The 14,086-nt window shown below is 39.4% G+C and overlaps 1 protein-coding gene across 2 annotated transcripts in view; it reads right to left on the reverse strand.

The window, feature by feature from the left end:
* Positions 1-572: 572 nt before the first annotated feature.
* npr3 (natriuretic peptide receptor 3) overlaps positions 573-14,086 on the reverse strand; it is a 38,547-nt gene continuing 25,033 nt past the window's right edge. For both annotated transcript variants that reach the window (XM_056377387.1, XM_056377388.1), the window contains 7 exons: positions 11,951-12,073; positions 11,068-11,243; positions 8,107-8,242; positions 4,618-4,712; positions 4,419-4,536; positions 4,245-4,329; positions 573-2,368 (listed from right to left, as the gene is read on the reverse strand). In XM_056377387.1, the coding sequence (XP_056233362.1) occupies positions 2,257-2,368; positions 4,245-4,329; positions 4,419-4,536; positions 4,618-4,712; positions 8,107-8,242; positions 11,068-11,243; positions 11,951-12,073 (845 nt within the window). In that variant the 3' untranslated portion in view covers positions 573-2,256. The remainder of the gene's footprint in view (positions 2,369-4,244; positions 4,330-4,418; positions 4,537-4,617; positions 4,713-8,106; positions 8,243-11,067; positions 11,244-11,950; positions 12,074-14,086) is intronic.

A 14,086-nucleotide genomic window follows, 5' to 3' on the forward strand; every position in this document is an offset into this window, starting at 1 on the left:
TCTCCCAGTTACAAACCAAAGGTGATGGAGCATATTAATGAACTCACTTGACTTGAGTCAGTTTCTCCAGAATAAATCAGTTCACCATCAGAATATTTTCCCAGACTCACAAAGTGAAGCAACAGAAGGTTTTTTTTTTTTTTTTACCAAGTTCATTGTCTTTATTTAATTTCTATAAAAACCTTGACTTTAAATCCTGCATAAATAATGCAACTCAACTGACAGAGACTTACATAAAAATTCATTAATGTGGAGTTAAATTCTCTTTTTAATGCAGTCTCTACTGTTTATAGAACCATCACACATCTGGCTTTATAACACAGAAATATTATTTGTCATGAATATCAGTTAATGATGAGTTCTGTTCCACTTTCTGAGCAGGAATATTTAGAAAGAGTTCATCATTTGGGACATATTTCTTTGGTAATGTTAAATAATTCAATAATGAATGCATCAATAATAAACCATTAATAAAAACAACTACTGTTTTTCCTCCAGCAGGAAACTGGCTTTGAATTTTAGATAGCTCTATGAGGAAAATATGGTACTGGTCAAAAGTTTGAGAACACCTCGATTTTTCCAGTTTTTATTCAAATTTCAGCAGCTCACTTCCAAAGGAAAACCTTAAATGGTACAAAGGTCAGTGGTAAACTGACCAAGGTTTAAAAAAAAAAAAGAAAAAAGAAAACAAATAGAAAACAGGAAATGGAAGTAAATGCCTTGAAAGTTAATGAAACAATTCCTACAGGTTGATGACTGAAACGCCCTCTGTCTGTACAAAGGCAGTGCTGAAACAAACAGAACATTAGGAGAACAGAACCGAGTGGAGGCTTCACATGATGAAGACCAGCACAGTCTCCAGACCTGATCTCCATGGAGCTGGTTTGGGATGAACGTGACAGAAGGTAAAAGCAAAGCCACCTGCAAGTGACACATTAGTGGGAACTTCTGCGGCAGTGTTTGATCACCTTTTTGAGCAATACTTGATTTCCATTGTAGAAAGAACTTTTAGTTTCACAAGAAATTTCTATGACTTGTTTATTTTTTCTATGGTTTAATTTTAGAAATTCTGAGACACTGAATTATATAAAATTCACAGCTGGTAAATTGAGGTGTTTCAAAACCTTTGACCAGTGGTGTATGTTTTTCAAGACATCATCTGTTTGTATTGTAATTACTATTCTTGTAGGTCTGGCCGTTGGTTCAATCAGTTATGACGACTCTGTACCGGAGATGTCATAAAGGAGGAGTCAAACAACTTAAAGTAGCAAATACAAGGCGTTTGATTGTACTCACCACAGTAATCTGTAATACCTCAGGACACAGTTATTTTGCTACGTACAGATCAGACAGGTGGGATGATCATAACTGACAGAACTAAAGGCCACGGGTACAAAAAAAAAAAGAAGATTAAAAAAAGATTGTTATAAGTCGTAGATTTCCTTTAGTTCATTTGGAGGATGATTTGCCATTAAGCAAAAATAACCAAAACACATCTCAGGTTGTTCTTATTACTGATCTATGAATTATTAGTGAAGAATCTATTAACCGTTATAAAGCAAACTTTATAAAGTATGACAACTTTAAAAGGGAAACCCTGTAAATGAGCCAGTGTGAAGGTGTAGAGGAGATGCTATGTGACCCAGTGTTTCTCACACTACTTCATACGGGATTTGATTTGTATGGAGGCTGCTGGATCTCAACAAGGTTTTGGTGATCTGAAAACATATCAGTAGCTTAATATCAGTAGCTTATAGCCTATACATATAGATATAGATCTAGCCTATATCCATTTTTAGTCAGTTAACTCCAGATGTGTCAAGTTTTGCTCTGCCATTATCGTTCACTACCCTCAAACACGAGGCCTCTATTTGTCAACCTGAAAGGCAAAAGTACAGCAGACCTTGCCCACCCTGCTAGTGCATGATAATGTAGTGTTACATACACTGTTCTGAATCATTCACAGTCATGTAACCCCTGTCTGAATATTTAAAATAAATTCTTTAAAACTCCTTAAAGAATATTATGGCCAAAGCTTTCTATACACCAATACAATCATATACGTTTGTATGGAGGAACATCAAGGAACACAAGTGGTGCTTTGTGACTGTTACAACTGTCCTGAGTTACAATAAATCAAAACACTGAAGGATACAAACACAAAATCAGTCTTTGGTCACATTCAGATGTGTGATTCTCTGTGAGGGAGGGAGGGAGGGAGGGAGGGAGGGGTGGGGGGGGGGGGCTTGCTGCTGGTTACGCTGCCGAGAAGTTTGATCTGATGGAGTCCTCTCGTAACTGACGGTGCTTCCGGGTGTCGCCCTCTTCACTATGTGCACGACGCTCGATGGTGATCCTGTAGTTTTTTCTGCAGAGGGATGAACAACATGAAAGATGTCAGTGAGGATTCTCTGTCATCCAGGTCGTGCTTATCCAACTGAGGCTGAACTGAAGATGAAACAATTGCCCTTGATTCAACTCCTCTTGGATCTTCTTTTTTTGTAGTGTTCACCGGTTATCATATAATTTTAGTCACTGAAGGGCTTTTTTAAAACTAATACAGTGTACTTTGTAGGTGCGCTTGTGCGTAGGAATACGGTAGTTCAGCGGTTGAAAAATGTAGTTCCAAAGGAAAGTGCTGTTTTCACTGGAAGGTAAACCGCTGAAAATATTCTACATGAAGCTGCATGTAAACTGATATTGGATTGTTTCAGTCGGCGTTTTTGAAAGGCTCTAAAACACATTTTTTCTCGTGGTCCCGTGCACAGCAACACATAGCTCTGCCAGGTGCTCACAGTCGGCTTTCCTAACAGGGAGCGCACTGAACAGAATCTACTGTGGTTAATGTGATGAATATTCATGAGTACCTCACACAACCCCCACGTCAAATAACCTGAACTATCCCTTTAACGAGCAGAGCTGTGTGTCAAAGGTAAGACAGCTGACATCACAATCCTCTACACTGAAGTTACAACAACACCACACTCTGATGATCAAGTTCATCTGTTGATTCAACACACACTGAGTGAGAGAGAGAGAGAGAGAGAGAGAGAGAGAGAGAAAAGCCAGTGCTAACTGCTAAGCTAAAGTAACTAGCAGATCTGAATAGCATGTAAACAACCGATGAATTGATGAAGCAGCTGGAGCAGAAGTGTGAATTTAAATGTACAGCAGGTAGTTAGACACTGTGATGAAGAAAACAACATTAACTGTGTTTAGACAGAGCAGCAATAAACTCTAGCAGTGACAGAAATGGAGATGAGACACTACACTGATGCAGCATGTCAGCAGGTGAACGGTCACGAACATCTGTTACTGAAAAGTCATTACAAAGTAAGTCAGGTAAAATAATAAAAAATAATAATAAAATACGTGATATACACAAGAGTAAACATTGGTGTTTATTTCCACCTCTTGAGACAGCTGTTGGTGAGTGTTATTACTGATTTGGTGGGAAAATTTAAAGTATTATCTAAACTGTGCTTCTCTTTTTCAGCTTCAACCGACAGTACATGTTCTGCACTTACATGAAAATAACTATGTGCACAGTTTTTTCTATGCAATACAAAACTATATGACATTTGGTCGTGCTCACTTTTGCTATAATTTTGAAATGAAAGGTTCAGACAGTTTGGTTCAACTGAAGGCCTGTTCCCAGCCTGTGTGACTGTCTGACTTTCTCAGCTGTGAGGTTGGTGATTAAAACCAAAAGACCTGAGTCAAGGCCTTGACTAGAATCACCTCTTCATGGTTGGATGCCTCCACCAATCAGACAAGCTACAGGAAATATGGTCACAATCTGTGTTTATTATTGCAGAATATTATGATGTCACAGTGATATGACCTTTGACCTTTTGGATATAAAATGTCATCACTTCATTTTATCCTTATAGACATTTGAGTTAAATTGTGTCATTATTTGCGTATAGATTTGTGAGTTACAGACAAAAACTTGTTTTGCGAGGTCACAGTGACCTTGACCTTTGACCACCAAATTCTAATCAGTTCATCCTTGAGTCCTAGTGAATGTTTGTGCCAAATCTGAAGAAGTTCCCTCAAGGTGTTACTGAGATATCACGTACATGAGAATGAGATGGACAACCTGACAACATGATGCCTGACTGGAGACATAATAAAGAGTCTCTCAGCCAGTGAGTTGGAAGGCAGCTGGATGTGTTTCAGTGACAGTACTTGAACATGACAGTATAAGTATAAAAGAGATGATAAACATCCCCTATAGTTACCTGAAAAAGTAGAATGCTATAAGCATCGCAGTTCCCAGAACAGCTCCCACTATGACTCCAGTCAGAGCTGACACTCCCAGCCCACCTGTTTAGAACAGTTACTGGTTAAAACATGGAGTCATCCCACTTAACGTCACACGTACTGTAGATAGCTGAACAGTAGTGAACACTTACATGATTTTTCTGGCATCTCAGCGTGTGCTTTATGTCTTCCTTTGAGAGTGAAGTGGTCGGTGTTAAAGGCTGGCAGCATCTGGAAAGTTCCATTTACTCCAAAGTAGTTGGCCACCACCTGTGGATTAATGCAACATGTTATCATTCAGATGTGTGTCAGCACCTCGGGGGCGGGACATGGACTTTTGATTCCTCTTACCTCATAGGTTCCCTCCTCAACATTGGTCATGGACATCAAAGAGAAATCTCCGTTCCTGTCCCCATTATCATCCATGGACACCTGGCCTGCGATTCCTGTCCGCCATCATGAAAACAATTAGAACATCATTCAGCTACACTCCCAATAACGTAGAGGATATCCAGCTATAACCAGTAGTGATTCATGGGTCGACCTGAGGGTCAGTACATTCAGGTAAGCTAGATTAGTTATAAGCAAAGTTCAAAATAATTTATGGAAACTTTGCCTTCTATAGGCTAAACTGTTATTACTAGTCCTCTCTTCCTACTCTCTCTCTCTCTCTCTCTCCCTCTCTCTCTAGCTCTGTGATGCTGAAAGATGCACAGCAGCTTCTTTTCTTCTTTTTTCTTATTCTCATGATTTATATTTTTATCAATAGGAATAATAATAAATAAAAGATGAATCGTGTGCTATATACATTTTGTAACAGCTGATTCTGACCACGAACCAGAGAGGGAGAGAGAAAGAGAGACAGAGCTAAAAGTCAGCGGTTTGTGGGTCAGCTGGGTGTGGGTATCAAAAACCCTGACCTGAGCTTTGCTGCCGACTCGTGTCATGTGTGCAGAGGTGTGTGTGGTTGCACCACAGCCTGGTGTCGTTGTCACGTCATTTAATGAAGGTAAACAGTGAACAGAGGCTGTGGATTTAACTACATCAGTCCTGCTGCCTTCAGGTGCTGCAGGGATTTAATGAACTGAAGGAGACACTTCTCACACAGTATCGCCCTGCAGGTGTGCTTTATGTGGATGCTCTTATTTTGAACAGAGAGCGGCAAGAATATTTGTATTTTTAACTGAATGGAGCGTTTCGTTCTGTTTGCCATAAAATATGGGGGTTACTAATCTTATTTTTTTACATTTTAAATAAAATTGTTCTTTTTTAATTACGTTGATTTTTCTTATTGAACTTATTGTCTCAAAAGTGAAACAACTGTCTGATTACAGGCTGAGTTTACAATTGAGCTTTGTTGTAATTAGTTTCACACATAAAGAATTAGTGGTTTACCGAGGATGCCTGTAAAATCTAATGCATCTGTCCAGCCATGAAACCAACCTTTACCAGGGCAACAGTCTTTATTATTGTACAGCGAGACTTTTGGAAACACTCTTGACCCAGTTTTAGTTTGAAAACTCCAGGGTTGTGTTTTAGTTTGGATGAACAGAAACAGATTAGACTGCGTTCTTCTCTGTATTTGTGTTGAATGTGTGAAATCTCATCAGTCCAAGTACTGCTCCAATTCAAAGTCAACATCTACCCAAGCACAGATCAAATATCAGGACGTGTTCTCGCTCCGCCCATTTTTATCGAGGATGCATCAGCACGGGACTTGTGTGGACTTGGGACAGCTAAGTATCCCAGAATGCATTTCGCACCAAATAGCGACAGAGGCAGAGATTCTGAGTCAGGCTCAAAGGCGAAACAGTTTTCACACTAAGTCTGTTATTGTATCATTCATTAAGTTTTAACTTCAAATATGTGTCAGTTTATCCAAATAACGCCTGTTTGGGAATCTGCTTGAGCGTTTTTTTGGAGATGTGAGGCCCGTCCTACCGGGTGAGATCAACAAACAGTATCGGCAGCTCGTCCTGGTAGAAAAAGTGTTATCTCTGATGAAAATATGTGATTTGTTTTAACAGTTTAACAACGTGTACAAATATACCACCACATCTCAATGAAAATAAACTAAAGAAATGAACAGAGGCAGTGTGCTACATATCAAATTTTGGCAAACTCTGTATTGAGAAATGGCTGATGACACAGACACCCATGTTCACTTCCTGATTGCCTCATGATCACTTAAGATGGATCCTTCCCTGATTCATCAAGCTTCTGTCATGTAACCCTTTTCTGGATTTTTAAAAACAAAAGACATCAGACTTGACTACCAGTGGTGAATGGAACATGGATAATGAATTGTAATTGTAATTAATTAGTGTTGATGACCTTGTTGTCTTCACCAGCAGCAAACAATGAAATCCCTGGTCTTACTCTCACGCCAGTGCTATGTCTCGTTCACACACTGACAAACGAGTAAAATGTACTAGATTAACCATCATAGTTTTTACAACGTAATATTAAGATTCAGTGAGAGCGAGAATTTATTAAGTAAAAGTTTTAATACATTTTATTCATATAATAAATGAACTCTGTGGGAAGAGTACGTTTTATTATGGATTTACTCATTACATTTAAATGTTTTATAGTCATTGCATATAAACCTAAACTAACTAAGTACATTTTAATCTTAAAGGATAGCGTGTCTGAATTTGCGCATGTGCTTTTAAGACAAGGGACGATACCCGCTATTTTCAAAAGGATCCAGTTAGAATCGGACCGGTTGGGTCGGGGGTCGGGGGTCAGAGCGAGGGTTGGGATTTTCACGGAGGTGCTCCATGCCCGGATTATCTGGGATGTAATCCAAGTAGTTGCCTTTCAGTTTTATATTTATGATAATATGTAGGTCCTTGTGGATTTTCATAGTTTGATTCTTGTTTTGCTTTTGACGTCAGTTTTAATTGCATAAACGCAGGAACTGGCCACATTGCCACAATTACTGGACAGGGCAGTTCTGCCTGTAACAGTTCAACAAATACAGTGCAGGAGAGCTCTGCCATTTATTTCACTTCTATAAACCTAAAGGCATAAGAGCTGCCATAGAGTCAAAAGCAGAGGAGAGGAGAGGAAGGTTAACGTTAGCAGCCTCGACACTGCCACAGTTATAGGACTGTTAGCCAAATGCATTGTGGTTGCACAATGCTCAGAATGACTGTAGCTGTTAAAGCCAGTTTACACTAAAGATTCACGACGAGATGAAACTGTTGCAGGGAAAATGTGCAGCAGTGTAAACTAGCCTGTTTCAGTTTGACTCACGCTGCTGGTGACTTAACCCCCCCTCCAATGAAGGTCAACTTATTAACCTTAAAGTGAAACCAAGAGCTCTATCTTTTACAGTATAAAACTTTATAGTCTACACTGTTTCTTTTTATTTAACCTCACTGAACATTCAAACACATGGAAAGCTTCTCGAGTGAGTCCAGTCTTGTCTGTTTCTTCTCCGTTGCTTTTAGTGTAATTAGGGAAATGTTATAGTCATGTTCATCAGTAACTTGTTAGTTAAAAATAAAGTCTTTTATATTTCTATCAACAGGAAGCAGAACAGCACAACAGTGAGTTCTTGTTTTAAAGGCGCAGGCGCAACAGGAACTTCTATTTTAAACTGAGTGACAGCAGTGTGGTTCTTCATATCTGATTCATATCTCAGTAGGTATTAAACTTTTCAATCACGACATAGAGAGCACTGGCTGCATTGATGTTTTATCCTACGAATACACATCAGCAGAATAAACGGCTAAAGACGGCTTTAAAGGAAAACCGAAAGCTTGACGCAGCAAACACGCCGCTGTCTTCTTAGGAGTAACTCTTCTAACCTTTGGCCTGCAGCGTTTTTACCTTCAAATGTTCTGTTCCACATGCGTGACGTGATCGCCGTTCCATTCTTCTTACTGTAGCCGCTCTTCATGGCTTCATGCAAGGCGATGGAGTACAGCATCATGGCATCGTGGAACCCCTCAACAAACATGTTGACCTGAAATGGAGAATGAAGTTATAAAGAGAAGGTGATTGTACTGCAGCTGACACTGATGCACAGTAACAATGTCTTCAGAGGTTGCTCTGGAAAAGTGATGACTTAAATACAGGCTCACACACCTGGCCTGGCATTGTCGGTGGGGGTCAACAGGGCAAGGCTTACCCATCTAACTTTTTTGGCCCCTCCGAGACTAAATTAGTTTTTTGTCTGATACTGTGTTGATGCAAGGTTTTGCGGAGGAAGCTGAGGTGGATGATAAGGCGGAGGTTGCTATGTGTGCTGCTCAAAGGGCTGTTGTTGTTTGCAGGTGCGGTCAGTTAGCGGCGGTCCAATTTACTGACGTATCTGGCTGCACCCAAGCTACCGATGCCGTCCTCCAACCGCAGCAGAGGATAGGGATCGGGGACTGTAACAGCATTTACTTTGTGAAAGTCATTTATGAAACGATCTTGGCCTTTTCAACATCAATGTCATGCTCAAGGACCGTGGGACAAGTACGAGTACGAGTATGAACGCCACCGAAAAGACATGGGAAACAATCTATCGACTCAGTTATGTCATTCTTTGCTCAGCGGACAAGTGGGATAACAGAAGGTAACACACTCAACATTTCAGTCGTGCACCTTGATGTGAAGACTGGCTCAATGTCAAAGCATCATCACCATCCAGTATGTCGGAGTCCTGTGTCACAATCAGCACAGAGCTGCCTGGAACAGTCACCTGGGAAGGTTTGGACTTTGCCAGGCTTTGATTATTTCAATGTTATTATTTGAATTATTAAAGCTCATATTAAAGCCCACATCTCCTAAACGTTCACTTGTGAATGTTGATCGATAACGGTCTTTATTGGCAACTGAATTGTTAGTTGTTGATGCATTTTATTTGTTTCTGACGCAGCAGAACGTGTTTTTCCTGTATGTATTTAATGAAAGGGAGAGAGCAGGAGAACAGTAGGCCTGTGATTGGCCCAGGATGTACCCTGCCTCTCGCCCAATGTCAGCTGCCTCCAGCCACCATGTGACCCTGAGCGCATATGGATGGATGGATGGATGGAGAAGGAGAAAAGCTCTTTGTGAATCACCTAAACTGTGTCTCAATGCAGCCAAATGAACAAACCTGATGGTTTCATTAACACATTTAAACGATGATGACATTATCAGACAAAATGAACACAAACACAGCTTAATGACAGCAGCTCTGCTATGAGATCAGCCATAGTGACTTTTTAAAAGCTAGAGGCAACAAAGGTTTGTCATATTTAAAAAAAACAAACAAAAAAAAAAAACCAACCAGAAATCATCTGTTCTTAAGCCAGAGGTTTGTTGAGCCCCTCCAAACCAGAACAGTGTCGCCTGAGCTGACTGAGGTGACTCACAACTGCCACGGCGAAGGGAATATTGTCAACACAAACCTAAAGAGGTCACAGAGGAAGGACACCTATAACACAGAGACACTGATGCAGTTACTGGGGAAAAGGGCCGGCTGCTTTGGAGAGAGGAACAGTTCAGGGAATCTTTGTCTTGCCCTAAAGCCAGAAAACAGCATTTATTTTCTGGGTATCATAGATTTAGAAGAGGGACCTGCACAGTGCACTGTTGAGATATAAAAGGTGTGTGTATTGCCCAGACCTGCAGACATGTATCCTCAGGGGAATTCATTTCCTCCCACCATTTCCTCCTTCACACCCTCCCATGGCATCTCCATGACCCTAACCCCATTTTTAGCCATGCTAGCAGTGTGGCTACATGGATAGCAATGCCAGACTGAAATATCTCATCAACTTCGTGACATTCATGGTAACCAGAGGATCAGGCCTACTGATTGTGGTGATCCACTGACCTTTCATCCTGCACCTTCATCAGATTAGAAAATGTACTTATCAAATGAAACACTTCTGCATCCGACATTTATGATCCCCAGAGGATGAATCCTAATAATCACCACACTTTTTCTTCAGCACTGTCATCAGGCCAAATGTTCAAATTGTCCAAAGCTATGGAGACTACAAACAACCTCCATCAACACCGGACGCACACTCTGAGAGAACACACGCAGCCCACTCTGACCAATCACAGCTCTCCCCATGTTTTATCTCTGCAGCCCCAACATGCAGTTACACCTCTGAGGAGGGGCAGGTCAGCTACAGTGAAGCCTGCACTGCAGCTGTGGAACATGTGTATGAGGTGCTGTAACATTTTGGATTTACACATGAAACGCTGTCGCCTCATGGTTTAAACAAGGAAGTCAGCACTGTTTCCTCTGCACATAGTAAATTGGCAGTGCTGTTATTTTGTATCCTGTGATTCCTGATTGGAGGTGGAGCTGTCACTTTTTTTCTGTATATATTAAAATTAGGGCTGACTGATATGCAAAAAAAATTACACTGTGATTATTTTGACAGATACTGTGATATGATTTCAGTGTGAATTTCACAGAAAAAAAATGTTCCTTTACATCTGGAGAATATGATTTTTAGGGGCGTCTCTGTAGCAACACAACGCTTCATTTATGGTCTGTTGTTGTGATTTTACCTTCATCAAAAAAAGCTCCTGTGATTTGGATATTGCAGTTGGCCGTATTGCGATCTTGATAATATTTCGATTAACTGTTCATCTGTAATTAAAATATTATATTAATAACAACTTTTTGAAGCTTGCACATTTCAGTGTTATTAGTCTTTTTTTTTTAATTGTTGGCAAATCACAGAGTGGCTGGTATATATAAATGTGCTCTTTGATTTGGCAATTATAAAAACAGACCAATACCACCTGACTCAACAGCATCAGTTTGTTTCAGTGCGAGACGGACACACACATACGTACACTCCCACAGTCTCTGCAGTCATGAAGTCCCGTTTCTTCGGTGGACTTTTTCATTTCCATGGAGAAGTTTTCAAACTCGGGCTTGACTGTCCGGAGCAGCGTCACCGTGTTCAGAGAAGCATAGGCCTGCCTCGCATCACTGTCATATTTATCTCCTCTCCTCCAGGAGCCGTTACCTGGAAGGTAATTGAAGAGTGACAGAGATATTAGACAAAGATTATTGTTTGATCAGAATCAGTTCCAGACAGACTGACACTAAAGTGCTGTGCTAAGTAAGTGGCTGTAGTGCAGCGTTCACAGAACAGGGGCCTCTGGGAGGAAATGAAAAGAAAATGTAATAAAACACAATGACAACTGAAAAGAAAAACCCAGAGGAAGCTGTTTAAAGAAGACAAAGTCCTGCCCAGTTTACCTTGTAATTACATTCATTACGATTCTCTAGCACACAAATTACATTCAGTGTCATGTTCAAGGCCTGTGATGGCCGTATCCACAGACACAGGTTGCGGGGTAAGTGGGCCCAAGAACATTTTGCCTAGTTCTGCTTCTGGCAGAGGAAGAGCCATATGGAGTCTTGTCTCCACCTGTGTCCTGAGAGAAAGAGCTTTCAACTTAAACAAAATGACATGACTACAGTTCCAATATTTTTACCCAATATCAGAAAGCGAACACTTCAGACTCAGTCATTATTTCATTTCAAATCTAATGTCACAGATGGCACAGGTCACAGTTTGTCATTTTCACATTCTCACGTAGTACTGTCACTGTCACTGTGTTAGTGTCCAAATATTTACGGACTGCACTGTAGATCATTTGAAGCTTATGCATCCATTAACACTGCAGAAAATTAGTTTTCATCATTAGTATGTGACGTTAACTTTACCATAAGAAGAGGCGTTAAAGAGTTCAACATTAAAGAACATGTAGCTGCCGTTGGTCAGCCGTCGTCTGTGAGCAGCCAGCATGATCTCTCGTATCTTGTCTGCTCCCATGCACATGATCACCACTGCAGGCAAACAACAGAGATAAATGTTACAGTCAGAGTGTGCATGAATACCATAAGGTACAAGTCTTAGTAAAGACAATGTTCATGAGGTCGTTGAGGGAAAGTTTTCATAATGTTCATCAGATCATTCCTGACGTTTCAGAACGTTAAGCTACTTTTGAGAAAAGACTTTCAAATAACTGTGGGATAATGATCAATAAGCTACTCATTGTTGATGGAAAATGTATATAAATCCAACAGAAACACAATCTGACCACTGAACACTTACAAACATACAGTAATTATTGATATCATTAATTCCACAGCAAACAGGTTTTATCATGAAGAGAAAATTAGCAGAACATAAGACATGTTGTCGATTACCTGAAGGAACCTGATAAAAACAAATTCTGTTCTTATTTTGTAACAGGTTTTCAGTGTAACCATGGATGTACAGACAAGTATCACTGTGGTACTGAAGAAAAGTGTGAAACAGGAGGATTCTGAATGATGTTCTGCACTCTTTTTTTTTTAATAGAATCTCTAAGCAGATTTATGGATGTTTATCTGCAATGGACATCAGTAGTGTAAGTCAGACTGAACAATATCATGTTTCATGTCTGACTGGTGGTTAAAACACTTAGTTAAATGACCAAAGATCACAGTAAACATTTCATTTCCAGTCCACACCTGCAGTGTTAATTATGTTTAAAAGGGGTTTAATATACAGTATATTATAAAGAAATACAATAATATAATTATATATTGTAAAAAATACCTGAAACATATAATAGAATAATATAATTACATATTAAACAACTCAAACATTAAAACAAAATAATTATATTATGATTGATAACAATTATTAGTGATAATACTATATATTATGGCTGGACTGTGTCAAGATATTACATTTTGAAATCAAATCAAATTTTGTTTATCACCCAAGCCTAAATATACATTCATTTTTATTTTGTCTTGTGAGCATGTTCAAAGCCATAATCAGTACCAATTAACCAAGATTAGTTGATAACAGCTAATTATTATGAGGACAAATTTAAATCAAATCAGATTTTTCATAAAGCACATTTAAAAATACCTAATAAAATTTTATATCATAAAAAACACACATGAAACATAAAAACAACAATATAATTATATCGTAATTGATGATAATTAATAGTGACAATATTATATATTATGGGCTGGATAATACTATATATTATGGCTGGACTGTATTAAGATATTCAATTCTATATTAAATTGAATTTTGGATATCACCCGAGCCTAATTATACATTAATCTTTATTCTGTCTTGTGGGCATGTTCAAAGCCATAAAAATCAAGTTTATTTATAGAGCACATTTAAAACAACCAGAGCTGACCGGATGGTATACAATAATATACAGCGAAAACCGCACAACATAATAACAGCTAAAATGTGAAGTCTTAACTATCCCATAGTCTGAGACAGACAGGGAAGAGTTTGAAATAAAAAAAACAGGCGATAAAAGTGAAAGATAAAATCTTCGGGACACTCAAAAGCCAAAGAAAAAAAAGTGGATTTTAAGATTAGTCTTAGATATGTCCATGGAGGGGGAACACTTAATTAAAAGAACTGTTCCAAAGTTTTGCGGGAACTACCACAAAATTCTTATCACCTTTTCCCCTAGCCTCGCTCGAGGGACGGCCAGGAGCAGATGGTCTGAAGATGTGAGGGATCTGGGATGGAAAGGGGGCGGAGGAACTGTACTCAGGTGCTAGAATGTGAAACGCCTTAAAGGGGCCATGTGTAAGATCTGGCCAGGATTTTAGTTTAAAATGTTCAAAAAATGAACTAACATAATCAACAGTGTGTGAAGGAGCCACAGTAATGATGTCATAACCAAGACCTCCATCTATTGAATTTCTGAGACATCTACTGAAATTAGCATGCTAACCATCTAGCCCCGACCTTTCCCGTGTTGCAATACCACTTTGTGACACTAGATGCTGTGTGAGTCAGCATAACGTCTAGCTTGAAGTTACAGCTCC

Source organism: Seriola aureovittata, chromosome 5 (assembly GCF_021018895.1).
Source record: "Seriola aureovittata isolate HTS-2021-v1 ecotype China chromosome 5, ASM2101889v1, whole genome shotgun sequence".
NCBI lineage: Eukaryota > Metazoa > Chordata > Actinopteri > Carangiformes > Carangidae > Seriola > Seriola aureovittata.